This window comes from Pinus tabuliformis, chromosome 4_1 (genome assembly GCF_031772625.1).
Source record: "Pinus tabuliformis cultivar Carrire ecotype Pingquan chromosome 4_1, CPIR1, whole genome shotgun sequence".
In the NCBI taxonomy this organism is placed as follows: Eukaryota; Viridiplantae; Streptophyta; class Pinopsida; order Pinales; family Pinaceae; genus Pinus; species Pinus tabuliformis.
In genome coordinates this window covers 393,620,027-393,636,979 of record NC_142303.1, presented here as the reverse complement: position 1 = coordinate 393,636,979, position 16,953 = coordinate 393,620,027, and the positions used below count along the sequence as shown (strand labels likewise).

The window sequence follows — 16,953 nt, the reverse complement described above, 5'->3', positions numbered from 1 at the left end:
CTGGCATAATGCCAAACATGTTGTGTTCTTGTCTCTTTGTTATCGATAGTAAGTTGATGAAGCAAACACACACTAATAATGTAAAGAAGATCAAGCTAAGATAAAATATTAAAACACTTCACAAATTGTTATCATAATAAGAAGAATCACTATAATTCTGAATGCCCTAGATTCTTCAACACTAAGACATATCTCAAACCATATCTAATTGTACCACGTCAGTACCTCAACACATGTTTTGCCTCATACCTTGGCTCAACCATAAATTGACCAGCTTTCTTCATTGTATCCATCACCACAACTGCTTAAATGTCACCCTGACTAGGTGCTTCCTCTAACACTGAAGCAGATCCTCCTATGGGAATCCTGGTAGCTCCCTTCCACCACGGAAGAAAATTCTCTAGCCACTACTGCTCCCTCTGTCACCAGAAGCTCTTCCAGTCATCTGGCACAGTCTTAGATGTCCTACCAATCTGTACAATCGTCCTTCTCTAACATCAACCACTGCAGCCGAGTCTATGTTGAGCCCTTTGGCCATACAAGAACCTGACCATCTGGTGACTGGAGCAAAAATCTCCTTGTAATCAACTCCCTCTTTCTGGAAGAACCCTCTTGCCAAAAAACTCGCTTGTATGTTGCCATCTACTGCATGAATCATCACCTTAGAAACCTCCACAATGGACCTGTTCTTCTTTTCCTCAACCCCCATGGTAAAGGAAAAAATCATAACCACGCAATCATTTTCTGGTATCTAAAGCAACTAAGAAGAAAATTCAAAGGAGTATCAAGTCCATGCAAAATAAAAAGGCAAGAGGCTACCCAAAAAAAAATCGAAGGAGAAAAATATGATTGGAAATACTTATCTCTTGATCAAGGACGAAATTGTTAAGGGTTGTAGGGAACTGTTAAGTCACTCTTGAACCCTTCCTCCTTGCAAAAATCAATGAAGTCATTGGTGTGAAAATTTCTAACTTGAAATTCTACTGCAGTAACTGATTTATTTCTCCTACTTAAATAAGTTATTTACAAAACCCTTCAATAAACATCAAAATAAATTCTATTGCGGTTGTCACATAATAACATAGAGAAAAATCACAGTGATATACAAGCACAAGAATCAATCACATCAACACAGTTATTTTTGGACAATTGTCCCCGGAAAAACCCAATGCGAGAAAACTGGTGCAGCAGATGAGGGCTTATTTATTATTCTTCAGCAGCAATCTCTTTACAAGGAATGATTTTACAGAATATAGAGACACCTCTGAAAGAAACGCCTGAGGCAATTTTTCCCCTTTCTCTGGAGAAATTCTGACGCCCCGGAGACCCTTCAGCCTTCACTGTATCACCTTTGTGTCACTTCTGCGTGAGGCCTACATGAGGATTGCATCCCTTGTTGCGTTGTCTCTCTGATCTTCCCTCTGCGTTGTCCCTCTGATGCTCTGTGTCACCTCCTCCTCAGTCTCTGACTGATGTTGATGCCCTCCTCTTCCTTCACCCTGCAACTCTCCCTCTGAAATCGAACTCCTTCTCCTTGAGAATCGATTTCCCTCGGGTTACTGAGTATTTGCCCGGTGTGTCTCCAAATGACTCTCAAGTCTTCTCTTATACTTTTCCTGTTGATGAATCAACGGCCGAGATTAAGTCCCTAATCAACGGCTAAGATTAAAACAGACTTGATCATCATCTCTTAGAAGCTTCCCACCCATACTTTCATTAAAATCATTAATATTTTTATTTTCCTAAGTTTAGACTTAAGAACCCCATCAAAAATATTAATTATTTTAATAAAATACAATCCAGGTGGAATTTCTCCGAACAATTTTTGGGTCTTGGAAATCTCATGTGTTCTAGCCCCTCCACAAAATTTCGGAGCTAGAGCACATCTGATGCTACCCAAAATCAACAATTGAAAGTATACTCTCCTCCATTATCTAACCTCAAAACCTTGATCTTCTTCCCTATTATGTTTTTTACATGAGCCCTGGACTCCTAAAACCTGCTAAAGACCTCATCCTTGGCCTTCATGGGAGAAATCATCAACTAATGTCAAAAGAAGTAATCTTCCAAAGTTCATTTGCAATCTCATCAAGCTTAGATCATGGTTGCTTGGAGGTAAGTTATTAAGTGCACAGCTAAGACTAGAATGCTTATTCAACGATTATGAGTGAAATTTCTTAATTAGAGATTATCTTGAGTTTCGACAAGTTATGTGCAATCTAACAATTAAGAAAGTGCTAATTACTTAATGCCAAAAATAGACCAATCCACAAGATGATAGCAATTGAAAGAAACTAGAGCACTTATCCACCAAAGATTATCAACATAAGATACAAATCAAAGTTACTCAAGTATATTCTTATGCTAGTACCACAATGCCAATTAGATCTTAAATTCCCAAGTTAACTTTATTCATCAACAAGATTTGACTTTGACTTAACCACCAAGGCCCAAGGGTCAAATTTTTCTTGAAATTTCCAATATTTCCTTGGTGGGGGACCTCCAAAAATTAATTCCTTTGAGACCCACGAATTTTCCCACTTGGAAAATTTAATTTCTCTAGATATTTAATTCTGACTCTAATTAATTAAATTTCTGGCTTAGGATTTTCTATTTAATTTTACCAAAAAATTTAATTAATTGACACTTGAGAGGAATAATAATTTTTTTCACATTCTAATATTTTAGCCATGGTGTTTAAGTATAAGGGACCATGCACTGGAATATTTTTTACATAAGATTTTTACAAATTCGACCCTCAAAGGAAAATACCCGTTCAGCTGAGACCCTCAAACTATATACCCAATTCTGCGACACAATATGATCTAGTAGACCAAGTGATTTGTAATAAAATAATTTACCCAATTAACTTAAATTATTCCTAAATCACTTTTACATAAGACTCAACTAGAACACTACGACTCACCGAAAACTTTGACGAAGAATTTCACCCTAGCTTTGGGATGACGTTGGAAGGAAAAACTTTGCCAACCATCCGTGTTTAGAAACACAAATGAATCAGTGAGATGAAAAACCTCCTAGGATGAAACTTTCACCAAAATAATAGGCTCACCTAAGTTGTTACATACACATACGGTCTTACTAGCATCATTTACATTATAAATTTGCATAATGGGCTTACAATAACATAGTGTTGATGACTTATGATCTTGATCCTTTGAAGAAAAATATGGTACATATTCTTTCTCGGAACTTTGACAAAATGAGTGCAACAGGTTTCTTATCTGATGTGATGGGGCAATCATTGGCCCTAGGAACTAAGGTAATGGCCATAATGATAAAGGGGTAGAGTTCATGCTTTGATTTTGCCCACATGCTATTATTAATGTTCCGGCCAGGGTTGCGAGGGAGGGCCCCCCCTATGGGAGCGAATTTCGGGAGCGTGCTTCCTAAAACAATTTTTGCTCCCTAGCTTTTTTTTGTTGATTTTTTTTTACAAACACGGTCCAAACGCAAAATTTTTTCAAAGAAACAATAACTTTTTAGTGGGGCAACCTAATGATCAAGCCTATGGCCCTAGTATTGATATGCAATTCATGGTAATGTTAAATTCTTAAAGTAAAAGAAACATTCTCCTTTATCTTTCATTTTCATCCTTTCACATAAATTTTTAACATTACCATGAAATGGCTTAGGATGTTTGAGAGTGGTTTCGACCTCATTGGATTTCATATGGAGAAAGTAGAATTTTAGATCTCACTCAAAATCCAGCAGACTTACCACTTCTTCAAGATTTCAGGATTAGGGGGGTTCCAATGTTTCCATTGGATTTTATCATGTACTAGGGTATGGAACTCGTATTTAATCAAGAACACCAATACCTCTATGTACCTTGATGTTAGTGACATTGGTTGTCAAACTCCTCTATCATGACCCTACTAAAAATGTACCCATCACTCAAATAAAATCTTGACTTGACATGCTATGTTTTTTCTATCGTATGTTAATGCTTAGAGGGTGATATTAATGACAAAGATCCCAAGATAGGCAACGATTTGATGATATGTAGGTCTTTGTTGTAGCATGATGTTTTTGGATGCTAGAGGTCATATAGAGCCTATTTGTTGATGTATTTTCAGTCAGTGTTGTTAAAATCGTGACTTTATCGCGCTTTTTTCAAAAAATCGCGCTTTTTTCACCAGACCGCATAAAACGCGCATTTTATCCCAAAAAATCGCCGGTTTTTTTATAGCGCTTTTTTCCGAAAAAAAACGCGCTTTTTTCAAAAAAGCGCGATTTTTTTGAAAAAAATCGCGATTTAAACGGAAAAAAGCGCCGAGGGCGCGGGCAGCGGGCTTTTAATAAGGAAAAATGAATTTTTTTAAGTCATTTCTGACTGTCGCCGCGCAGAGGAGGAGGAGAAGAGCTGAAGGAGAAGAGCTGAAGGGTTTGGGTCGACTTTGGGAGCGAATCCAAGTGTTTTTAGGAGAAATCCAAGACAAGATCACCAATTTGTCCATAAAAACGGTATGTAGATTAATTTTTTTTTGTTTTGCTTCTTTAAAAACTTTGTTTTTCATTGTTTTTAAAGAGTTTTTTGTAATTTTTCATTGATTTGGGATGGGTAATTTGTTATGACTATGAGAACCAATTTTTTTTTTTTTTTTTTTTTCATTTTTTTTAAACATTGTTTATGTTTTTTGAATTTTCATTGTTTTTTGGCATTTGCCATTGGCATTTGGTTGGGTAACTTGGGTTTGGAAATTGGGATTTTGGAAATAATTAACTTGAAATTTTGTAAATGCTAAATTGTAATTTGTATTATGTAATCCTAAATTCCTATTTCCTAATCCTTATTTTTCCATAGGTTTGCAAATTCAAAATTCAAAAACAAACATGCCAAGGAAATTGGATCCTTTCTGGGAATATGGTGAACCTAAAGCTCCGAATGATAGACAAAACTTGAATTGCAAGTTGTGTGGAAAGGAGATAAGCGGGGGGGTGTACAGGTTGAAGTACCACCTTGCACAAATCCCTGGACGTGATGTGGGGCCCTGTATAAATACAAATCCTGAACTTATCCAAAGAGCCAGGAGAGCATTGGGAGAATTAGAGCACACTAGAGAGGCCAAAGAAGAACTCAAAAGGCAACTAAGAAGGTCAGCTGAAGGAAGTGGACCAAGTGGCACTGGTTCTACTGCAGCGTCAGTCAATCCGGTAGCTGCATCATCATTTTTTGTTCCTCGAACCACACCTGGTTCACAACCAACTATCGGTTCAATGCTAAAAAGAACTGAAAAAGAACAAGCTGATAGGTTGATGGCAAAATTTCTCCTCTGGAGTGATATTCCTTTCAGCATTGTAAGGAATAATCCATTTTTCCAACCTGCTGTTGATGCTATTGCCAGTGTTGGCCCGGGGTACAAAATCCCTTCTTATCATGATTTCAGAGGCCGGATTCTTCAAGAGGAAACGCGTGACTGCACCCAAAGATTGGAGGATTTTAGGGCATCATGGGCACAAACAGGATGCACTATTATGTCAGATGGTTGGACTGACCAAAAGGGGAGAACCCTTATAAACTTCTTGGTTAGTTGTCCCAAGGGGACTATGTTTATCAAATCTATTGATGCAACTCATCAAATCAAAGATGCAAGAACTTTATGTGATTTGCTGGATGTGTTTATTTTGGAGGTGGGTGCAGAAAATGTTGTCCAAGTCATAACGGGCAATGCTGCAAATTATGTTGCTGCTGGTAGAATGCTTATGGACAGGCATCCTACTTTATTTTGGACACCTTGTGCTGCCCATTGTATTGATTTGATGTTAGAGGACATAGGGAAAATTCCCTTTGTCAAAGATATTGTTGACTCATCAAAAAGCATCACAAAATTTATATATAATCATACATTTGTGCTTAGCTTGATGAGAAGATTCACCAACAACAAAGAGTTGGTGCGCCCCGCCATTACACGGTTTGCGACGAGTTTCATATCTCTTCAATCCCTTTTGAATTCTATGTGGGATTTGAAGAGAATGTTTCTTTCAGAGGAGTGGCGTGCTTCGTCAATGAGCCGCAAACCAGAAGGAGAGGCGGTATGCAGACTAGTTTCATACCAGGAAGACTTCTGGGCGGGAGTGCAGGAGGTGTGCGCCGTTACTGAACCTTTGGTAAAGGTTCTTCGGTTGGTTGATGGTGAGAAGCCCGCAATGGGCTATTTGTATGAAGCCATGGACAGGGCCAAAGAAGCCATTCGGTCCTACTATGATGATAAGGGAGATGATGGGTTTCAGAAACAACTCCTTCTATGGGAAGTGATTGATGAGCGATGGAACAACACACTCCATCGTCCCATTCATGCTGCTGGGCTTTTCCTGAACCCTGCATTTTCTTATGCATGTGGGTTTGATTTTGATGCTGAGGTCGTGGAAGGATTATTAACCTGTGTCCAGAAGATGGTGAGATCTCCAGAACAACGTATAGAGATCTCTAGACAAATTGAGACATATAAGATGTCAGGTGGCACATTTGGCTTTGAGATGGCTGTCACTGATAGGACGATTAAAATGCCAGGTATTTTTTAGTTTGTACTTTGTAACTTTGTTTCAAATTTCATTGTCTCTTCAAATTCCATTTTTTTCTTATGTTTATTTAAAATTTTATTTGTAATTTTGTTGTAGACGCATGGTGGAAGATGTATGGTGGCAGAGTACCCCTTTTGCAAAAGCTTGCCGTACGCATCCTCAGCCAAACATGCAGCTCCTCAGGATGTGAGCGCAATTGGAGTGTATTTGAAAAAATACACAACAAGAAGCGCAATAGGTTAACACTTAAACATTTAAAATATTGCAAATTTCCAAATAAATTTTTGAATTCATTAAAGTTTTAAACAATATTTTTTTTATGATATTAATTATTAATTATTATTTCATGAACTTTGTACAGGTTGGAGTCCCATAGACTTAATGACATGGTCTATGTCTACTACAATCTTCGATTGTGGGTGAGGCAACTAGAGAGGACACCTGATATGGAAGCCATCTCATTGGATGGGATTGACACCACTGCTGAATGGAGGGTTGAGACCGAGAGGCCTCTCATGGATCCCACTGATGATTGGTTAGTGCAGGATGAGGGGGAGGAGGAGGAGGAGGAGGAGCAGGAGCAGGAGCAGGTGGAGGAGCAGGAGCAGGAGGAGGAGGTGACACCGCCTACCCGGGCTACCACTACCACCAGTAGAGGACGTCGTCTCCGTCTACCTCAGCCTCCTGTAGCTGCTACTACTAGTTCTTCAGCTTCTAGAGCACGTCAGACTCCACTGCCATTTCCACCAGCACAGGCACCAGCTTCTACATCTAGAGGGAAAGAGAAAGCTGTGCCATTTTCTCGCAAGAGGGGCAGAGGAAATCAATAGGATTAGACTTTCATTTTATTGTATATGACATTATGACATGATGAGATACATTATCATATTTTTTGTTGATATTTTGAGGCTGAGTTGGGACTCAGGACTTACTATTCAGGACATGATTCAATGTTATGTGTGATTTTAGCGCTAGAAATGATATTAAACATCTTATATATTAGTTTTTTTATCATATTTATGTGTCAATGTATTTATTTTATGTTGTAGATGGTTTAGATATTAAAAAAATTGAAAAAAAATGAATATTTTTGTGCCAAACGCTTTTTTCCCGCTTTTTTCCGCTTTTTTCCCGCTTTTGCCGATTTTTTCCGCTTTATTCCCGGCGCCGATTTAATCCCGCTCGCGCTTTTAACAACATTGTTTTCAGTTCAGAGATGGATTGCACTTGATGCTATTTTGGTTATGTGCACCCTTACTTGCTATAGAAATCAAAACTTGTAACTTGTGCACCTATGGTTGATGAAGATTGCAACTACTAGATGATTATTGTTATATGGTTTAATCCATGTTTTCATGCTTTGTACAACTAATTCATCATTCTACATGTTTTTGTTGACATATTGGCGTCAAAATATATAAAAATATATATTATATAAAAAAATGCTCCTGATTCTCTTCCAAACCAAGAGCTTTTGAAAATGTCGCTCCCCGCTCCTGCTTCCCACTTTTGCTCCCGCTCCCGCTTCCACTCTTGCTCCCCTCTTTCCCTCCCGCTCTCAAGTAACCTTGGTCCCGACCACCTTTTGCATTTTATGATTTGTTTTTTTCTTTTGTTTCTTGCTTGTGGCCATGATATGCTTTTAACATCCTTTTAGCTGTATCAACCTTCAGGGTAACATTTCCATGCCCGACCCAGATATGTGAACAAGGGGAGAGGATGTGCTAGCACCCTGTGGACCCAGAGAGGGGAAATAGTGAATAGGGCTTGTAATGTGCAAAGGGAAGTGATAAATATGAAGTGGGAAAACGGGACCACGCTACCAAAATCGGGGTTCTCCAAGTAGTGCCCTTTTTAAAGCTATAGGCTAATAAGGGAGGTCCCACTTGACTGGGGTTGGAGATTAACCCCCCATTTAAAGTGAGGGAACAAAACCATGGTCAAAACCCTTCCTTCTTCCAAGTTACCCACTAATCCATGTCAAAATGCCCAAATGAAAAACAAGCATAAGAACCCGATTGCACAATAAAAAACATACCTTTTGAGTCAGATTGCCCACCTTCTAACATGTGCTCTTGTCAAATGGGCGAGGAGATATATGACTAATGCAAATGGTGGAGACAAAGTGGCACATCACATTGGCTACAAGGTGGCTGTTAGGGGTTGTTTCCAGACGGATGTTGCCTAGAAGAAGATGATAATGATAAAAGTTCTCCTAGGGGTACCCACTTTTGGAGGGTAATAGTGCGAAAATTTCATAGAGAAAGAAGAGGGAAGAGAGAAGAAGAAGGGGCAAAATTGCCTTATAAAACTTCTAGACTTGAAACTTTGATCGATGCCTTGTGCAACTTTAATGGTTTTTCTTCCTTTATTTTCTAGGCACATCTGGCAAGTAACACCTCCCCAATAGTATCCTTCCTAAAACTATAAGGCTTTAGAGGCAGTCTCACTGGACTAGAGTCAAACACTAACCTCCCAGGTGAAGTGAGGGAACAAGAATACAGTTAAGATCAGTCAATCATCCAATTTGCCCCTTGATCCATATTAGTATGGCTATAACATTAAGTGAAAGCATATGATTGCAAAATGGTTAAAATACATGATCATGGATGACCCACCTTCCTTCAAGAAGGAATGCCAGATGGGAGAGAGAAATATGATCAGAGCAAAAAGTGGAGGATCTTGGCATCATGTTATGTGTTGATCATACAGGATTGCTTGCTAGCTAGCTATCGAAGCCGGTGGGTAACAATTCTCTCTCTTGGATGATTATTGGTGATCCTTTGATGATGTGTGTTATTTTCATGTAAGTTATCTTCTTCCATCTTGTTCTTGTTGATGAATTGGAGTTTATATAAAATTTTCACCAATGTTTTGTTGATGTTTTATGGTTCTAAAATCTCCTTTTGCAATACCTTCATCAAGTTTCTCTTAAGGGACCTAGGATTAGCTCCCTCCCTTTCAATCTCCAATGGAGATAGAAGGACACTAGGGTTAAAGGGTTGAGGAACACATGCATGTGTTCCTAAATTTCTTTGAATCCACATCCATCTCTTTTTTTCCATAGATTTTTACTCCTAGACTCCATTAGCCCTAGATTGAGAAAAGGCGCTAGTCTTATCTCCTATGCCAATCCCTATAAAAAAACCCTAGATATTTTTATTTTATGTTTTCCACAGTAAATTACGGTTAGGTTACAGAAAAATAATTTATTTTCAGCGCTATTTACCCAAGATATTATTGTCCTATGGTTAGGACTTGTATGCATTCATTTGGAAAATAAAAATATCATTTTACATGCATTTTTCAGCCATAAATTAGGGCTGGTGTCCATGGTTTATCTTGTTATGTGTTTTCCAACATGGAAAGTCATTGCAATTTATTCTCATGTTTACACCAGTGTTGATAATATCGGTATTAGTAAATATCGGCGAGGGTCCTGAAAACTTCTTATCGGCAATATCAGCGAAAATATTGGCAAAATATTAGCAAATATCAACAAGCATAAAAAATGAATAATATATTCATTTTTTTCAGATTTTTAAACATACAACGCAATAACAACATGAAATAAACACATTGGCACATAAATATGAAGAAAGCACTGATATATATGATATCAAATAGAAATTATACATCAAAGGCAATACCAAATCCTGTTGATCCCTGATAATTCTCCAATCAAGGACTCAAATGTGGTGAACCAATACAAAATAACATCACATATATAAAAGTGTCTCATCATCATGAGTTATATGTAGAAAAATAAATAAAACTAGTAGCTATCTATCTAAAATCAGTGCCCTCTCCCCTTTTTACGGGAAAACATGATGGGTTGTTTGCCAGGCCTGCCCCTAGCAATAGAAGGCCCTGGCCTTGTGTTAAATTATGGTATGTTCTATGCTTAAGAGCAATTTACTTCAAATTTTCTTATTAGCCCAATATCAATTTCCAGTATAGCAATCACATCAACATGATAGTAAAATGCAGATAGAACATAAATGTAAACAACAGAAGACAAGCCAAGACAAGAGACACAAGATGTGGCACCAGCCAGGGACAAACCCCAATCAGGGGAAACCCTTTGATCAATTCTTCTATATTCTTCAATAATTCAGCAGAGAAAGAGAGAGATAGTACAATGTCACAAATTTGTGATTTACAACAGCAGCAATACAATCTTTGCTCAGCAAGGTCAAGGCTGGTCAAACATCTCCCAAAACACCTTAAATCAACCTAAGAGAACTCGACCTCCAACAGCAATAAATAGCAGCCCAAAACAGTCAACGCAAAGAGGTCAAATAGTAGTCAATGCTACAACAACACTATAGTCAGCCCTAACCAGTCAACAATGTCCCAAACATGTGCTCCAACAGGTCAATGCTAGGTTGTCCAGCAATGCGGCTAGCCTAGGAGAGGTTGCCCAACCCAAGAACGCAGTCAACTTCCTCTTCGTTGGTCAAACACATGCATAATATACCCCTGCTGCTCCACAGTCAGCCCTAGGTCAACACTGTCCCAAAACTAGCCTGCGTCCTTCCTTCTCCCACGTGTGAGTGTCTTCCTCCTCCTATGCATACCCAAGAGACTAGGAGAGAGAGGAATGAGATGGTGAGATAAGTGTGCTAATGCCTCAAGGTTTCCTCTACTTATATGCCACGTTGAGGTTTAGCTGGGGATGTGAGATTTCGCTGGGGGTGTGAAACACTATTTTACTTGCTGGCTGACCTTGACAAATTGTCAAGAAATACAAATAAATTCATATCTCCATGAATACATGTTTAAATCGGATGATCGTTAGATCAATCCTACACCTCTCGGTGAGAGGAATCCAAGAAAAATATCAATTGCCATAAATGAGGTGACCCACATGGAGTTTGCCCTAGTTGCCAATTTTAACACTCCCTCTCAACGAGGGAGAACTCCATCTGCTAATACATCTATCTGTCGGTACGATCTCTGCCATCAAATACACTACCCTACAATGCTCGGCTCTGCTCTGCTCTGTTGAACTATGAAGAAGAAGAAATGATTGAGAATGTATCATACCATCCTCTACTAACCCAAAGTTAGTCCCAGATAAAAGAGAGTGTCCAATAGCACTCTTACTAACTCGAAGTCAGTCCCAATGAAGAGAGTGTGTCATACCACCCTTACTAATCCGAAATCAATTCCAAATAAAGAGAGTGTCTCGTATCACTCTTACTGACTCAAAGTTAGTTCCAATTGATCCTAGATCAATGTCATCCTAGCATAGGGAGTACGGTAGATACACGATGCGTCCATCGGTACTAATATGGTCCCTATCCTCATTTCCCTGCTCATTGGCCAGATGAGAGGTACTTCCCATGCATCCCAGACTGCATGGGTAGGATGTCTCAACAGGAGAAAGATGAACCATTATACCTACCTACATGTCGCTAGGGGGTATCACAGGGGAAGGTTGAATCATTCACCCTGTACATAGCACACCACTAGGGGAGGGTGAGTCACCCTATGGCTGCTCGTCGCTCCAAGAAGTACCCCAAGCCCCCCGGAGCTCCCAGAGCTCAATGTATGCATCATACAAGACCCTCATAAGAGGGTCTCTCAACGGCTCCTAGTCGTTCTCAGAAAGTCAAGAATCTGACCTTTCCCAGGGGCTTTGTCAGAATGTAGGCAACCTTCTCATCAGTCCCAATATGATGGAGCCTTATTGCTCCTCGTTGTACCATATCCCAGATAAAGTGGTACCTAATATCGATGTGCTTGGAGCGATCGTGAAATACGAGATTCTCTGATAAACGAATCCCACTCTGGTTGTTGCCTTAGTCACCAGGTTCGGCGAACTTGAACGAATAAATTCGAAATTCGCCAAACTTCAAACGAATTCGAATTTATTCATTCAAGTTCGCCGAACAAAATGGAAAACTTGAACATCATGGCAAACCCGAATTTTATACCGAACAAAATTGCGAACTTTAAAAAAAAAACACCAAAAAAATCGTTGGAATTCGTTTAGGTTCATTTTAAAAATAAAATAGAAATGTTGTTTGCAAATTGCGGGCCCCATGGTTTTCGTTTCATTGTTTGCGGGCCCATGCGTTAGGTAACACTATAATAGGTTTCATTGTTTGCAATTGCAACCCGCGGGTTTCGTTGTAACTTTTGTCACCTGTGTTTAGTTTTATTATCACCACAACCGGCGACAGTCCAGACTCCACAGCATAGTGAGCAGTGCTATTGCAATTTTGTGGCGACCACAACCTACAGGTGAACCGTGACAAGCACAGCACCCCTCCGCGACAAGCACATCTCCTCTCCACATACACAGGTGAACCGTGACAGGCAAAGCTCCTCTCCGCGACAGGCACATCTCCTCTCAGAACTCTATCTTCTCAGTTCTCACACAACCTACAGCCTCAACCCTAACACAGCCTACAGCCTCAGCCCTTAGGTGTTTTTAAATTTTCTGTGGCAGCGCATTGATTGTGGCAGGCTGCTGCAGTGACTCACCAGTGCAGCACGTCGGCATACACATCTCGGCCAACCGCCACACAGCTTGGCCTCCTGCACAGTGGCACACTACAGTCGCTGCATACACAATTCTGTTGATGCTTGAGGCCCGAGGGTTGCAGACTTGCAGTTCTAAGTTAGAACTTCTAACTTCTAACAGAGATGAGAGCAATGAGCCACCTTCAAGCAGCCTTAGCAAGCCTTCAAGCAGCCTCCAAGCTCCAGCAAACCGCACTGTCCAGACTCTAGCTTCTAGGTAAGTCAAAAATTAAAATACACATGTTTTTTTATCAGTTCAATACAATTTACTAGTTTTTATCAATTAAATACAATTTATCAGTATTTAAAGAGGCTCAGGCTAAATTTTGAACTGATAATTTTATTTTTATAAATTATAGTTTCAAACTTTCATAATTTCATTCTGCAAAAAAAATATAAAACTAATTAAAATGTAAATTAAAAAAAATTGCAGACATTTCAAGCTTCAAGCCTTCACCTCAGTCTTCAACAATCAGAAGTTCAGAACCTTCAAATTTCAATGGCACCCCCAAAAATAAATTGTTGTAGCATGGAATTTTGTCAAAAAAAGGGGAAAAATCTTGTGTGTCAGCGGTGTGGACATCAATTCGTTCGCTCTTTAACTAGAGTAGTGGATGACCTTCTCAGTATTAGCAATGGAAGTGGAGGTGGTGTTGAAGGCTGCACTAAGATCTCTGTTGAACAAAAAACCACAGTGGAGAAAGACTATTTCACTTCAAAGATGGAAAAGGAGAAAAGGGAAAATATGAGGCTACGAATTGAAAGGGAGATTGCCATGTCTTCCTCCAACACCATTAATTCCATCTCAACCATTGGTGGATCAAGTTCTACTCAAGTAAAAATAGGTGCAACCAAAATATTAAATCAATTCTGGAAACCTGTTGAGAAACAAGAAGTTGATGATGCTGTTGCAAAATTCTTTTATGCATGTGCAATTCCCTTTAATGTGGCGAGGAGTCCATATTTTAAAAATGTAATTAAAAAGGCCATTGATTTTGGGAAGGGCTATGTTCCTCCTAGATCTGAAGCTTTAAGGACAACATTGCTAAAGAAAACAAAAGACAGGGTGACAGGGAAGTTGGTTCAGATTAAAGAGTCTTAGAAGCTTACAAGATGCACAATTTTGAGTGATGGTCGGTCAGATTTGTGTCATCGCCCATTGATCAATGTGCTTGTTTATAGTCCTCAAAGGGTACTTTTCTTGAAGGCAATAAATGCAATGGATCGAGTGAAGACATCAGAATTTATTTTTGAAATTTTGGACGAAGCGATTCAAGAGATTGGGGAGGAAAATGTTGTCCATGTTATTCCAAATAATGCATCAAATTGTGTTGGTGCAGGGAAGCTAATTATGGAAAAGTATAATCACATTTATTGGACCCCTTGTGTAGCTCACTGCTTGGATTTAATGTTGCATGACTTAGCCAAATTTCCTTGGGTCAATGAGATAATCCGAAGAGCCAAAACAATTGCAAACTTCATCATCAACCATCGTCGCACTTTGAGCATATATAGGAAGAATGCATAAAAAGAGTTGTTGAGGCCCTGTGATACAAGGTTTGCCACTTTTTATATTACTCTGAAAAGAGTTGTTGAGGAAAAAGCAAGCCTAAGAGCTGTTTTTTGCAATACTGAGTGGTGGAGATCTACCCTTTCAAAAGAAACTAAGGGGAAAAATGTGGAACAAATAGTGCTCAATAATGGCTTTTGGGAAAATGCAAACAAGGTTTTAAAAATATGTGGCCCAATTGTTAATGTGCTCCGCATGGTTGATGGTGACAAACCTTGTATGGGTTTTGTTTATGAAAGCATTGATTGTTGCAAAGAGACCATTGCAAGTGCTTTTAATAATGTGGAAGTTGATTACCAGGAGATATGGGATTTAATTGATCAAAGATGGAAGATGATGCATAGTCCATTACATGCAGCAGCATGCTATTTGGACCCTAGATTGTTTGGGTTACCAAGACATAGGGATGAAGAAGTCATGAATGGACTTATCCAGGCTATTGAGAAGCTAAATCCAGATCCAGAAATTGCAGGTTTGGTCAAAAGTCAGTTGAGGGCATACAGGTTAGAAGAAGGGTTATTTGGAACACAATCAGCAAAGTATGATAGGAGCAAAAGTGATCCAGCAGTATGGTGGGAATTTTATGGTTCAGGGGCACCAAAATTGCAAAATTTTGCAATTCGTATCTTAAGCCAAGGATCAAGTGCATCAGCATGTGAAAGGAATTGGAGTTCCTTTGACCACATTCATTCCAAGAAAAGAAATAGATTGTTATCTGGAAGATTAGAAGATCTTGTTTATGTTCGTAGTAACTTGCAGTTGGCTTTGAAAAATGTGGCTAAAGAGTCATCCAATTCCTCTACTCTATGGATCGATCCTGTTCCAAATGCATCAATGGATGAAGCTGATTTGTACATTGATAGTGACATTGACAGGGAATTGACTGATGAATCTGATGCTAAAGCATCTAGCGGATTCACAGCTCCTACTGCTCTTGATGATATAGAACTTTTTGATATAACAAGTGGGCCACAGGAACATCAAGAATAAAACTTGTGTTCCTGTTTTAGATTTCTAGTTTACTTTTTGCATGAACAATTTTCTAAAACTGCCAAGCTACTTTAAACTTTCGAGTTTATATATAAAAATTTCAATATATGAAATTTGATATGGCCCATGGTTTTGTTGAATTTGATATGGGTGTGAATGTCTATGATGAATTCCTCACCTTGTTTACCATGTTACATGTAAAGAAGTTGGTTCTTTATTGGCACTCGCTTTCATGGTTTATAAAATTATGTGGAAATGATTTAAATGTTTGAGCAATAATCTTATGTGTTTGCAATGTGCATTATGGACTTTGAATTTGACTTTAAATTGATTTTTTTCATATATATACATTTTTTTTTCAAATTTCTATATGTCGAATTTTATGTCGAACTTTATCGGCAAAATTTTAGGTGCCGAACTTTATTCGAATTTCAAGGTCACCGAACTCGAACATGAACACGAACCTGGTGACTTAGGTTGTCGCAGAGGATCGCGATAGTATCCAGCGTATGTTCAAACAGCTCACTGAAGAGATTCCTCAACCAGACAGCCTCACAAGAGGCCATACTCGCAGCAATGTACTCTGCCTCAGCGGTGCTCAAGGCCACTGACTTCTGCTTCCTACTCATCCAGGATATCCAGGCAGATCCCGAAGAGAAACAACACCCGAAAGTGCTCTTTTGGTCCTCCACACTGCCTGCCCAATCAGCATTGGAATATCCATGTAGCCTCACATCTCCGGCAGTGTATCTCAACCCATGAGTGATTGTGCCCCGAAGATATCTCAGAAGATCCTTGGCACCAATCCAATGTGAGTGATGAGGCTCAACCATATATTGGCTCAACGTGTTGACTACAAAACATATATCTGGACGGGAGTTCACCAAGAAAATCAATGCTCCTATGAGTTGACAATACTCAGAAGCATTTCCCAAAATACGCCCGGAAGCACTACCGCATAACTTCTTGAAGTTAAGCTCCATCGGGGTAGTCACGGGCTTGCAATCCACCATACCAAATCTCTACAATATCTTCGCCACATATTTTCCTTGAGATCAGAAAATTTCTCTTGGCTTTTGCCAGACCTCCAGTCCTAGGAAATAGTGCAGCAGTCCTAGTTCCTTCATCTCAAATTCGGAAGCCAACTCCCTCTTACATGTGTGAATGAGAGGGTTTGCACCTGTTAGAAAGAGGTCGTCAACATACAGGACCGGTATGAGAGGCTTATCATCTTCAACCTTAAAGTAAAGGTTTGGATCGGCTTCACTCCTAGTGAATCCCAACTTCATCAAGTAGCTATCGATCCTCTCATA

General features: G+C 39.3%; 2 protein-coding genes across 3 annotated transcripts in view; one reads left to right on the top strand and one right to left on the bottom strand.

The window, feature by feature from the left end:
• GALAK (galacturonic acid kinase) overlaps window positions 1-16,953 on the bottom strand; it is a 475,159-nt gene that overhangs the window by 209,986 nt on the left and 248,220 nt on the right. The gene's annotated exons all lie outside the window — the stretch shown is intronic.
• Window positions 5,799-14,182, top strand: LOC149175949 (uncharacterized). Its single transcript, XM_089423862.1, has 5 exons — window positions 5,799-6,535; window positions 6,643-6,784; window positions 6,908-7,197; window positions 13,024-13,297; window positions 13,687-14,182. Exons 1-5 carry the CDS (start codon window positions 5,887-5,889, stop codon window positions 14,180-14,182), a joined length of 1,851 nt encoding a protein of 616 aa, XP_089279988.1. The 5' UTR covers window positions 5,799-5,886.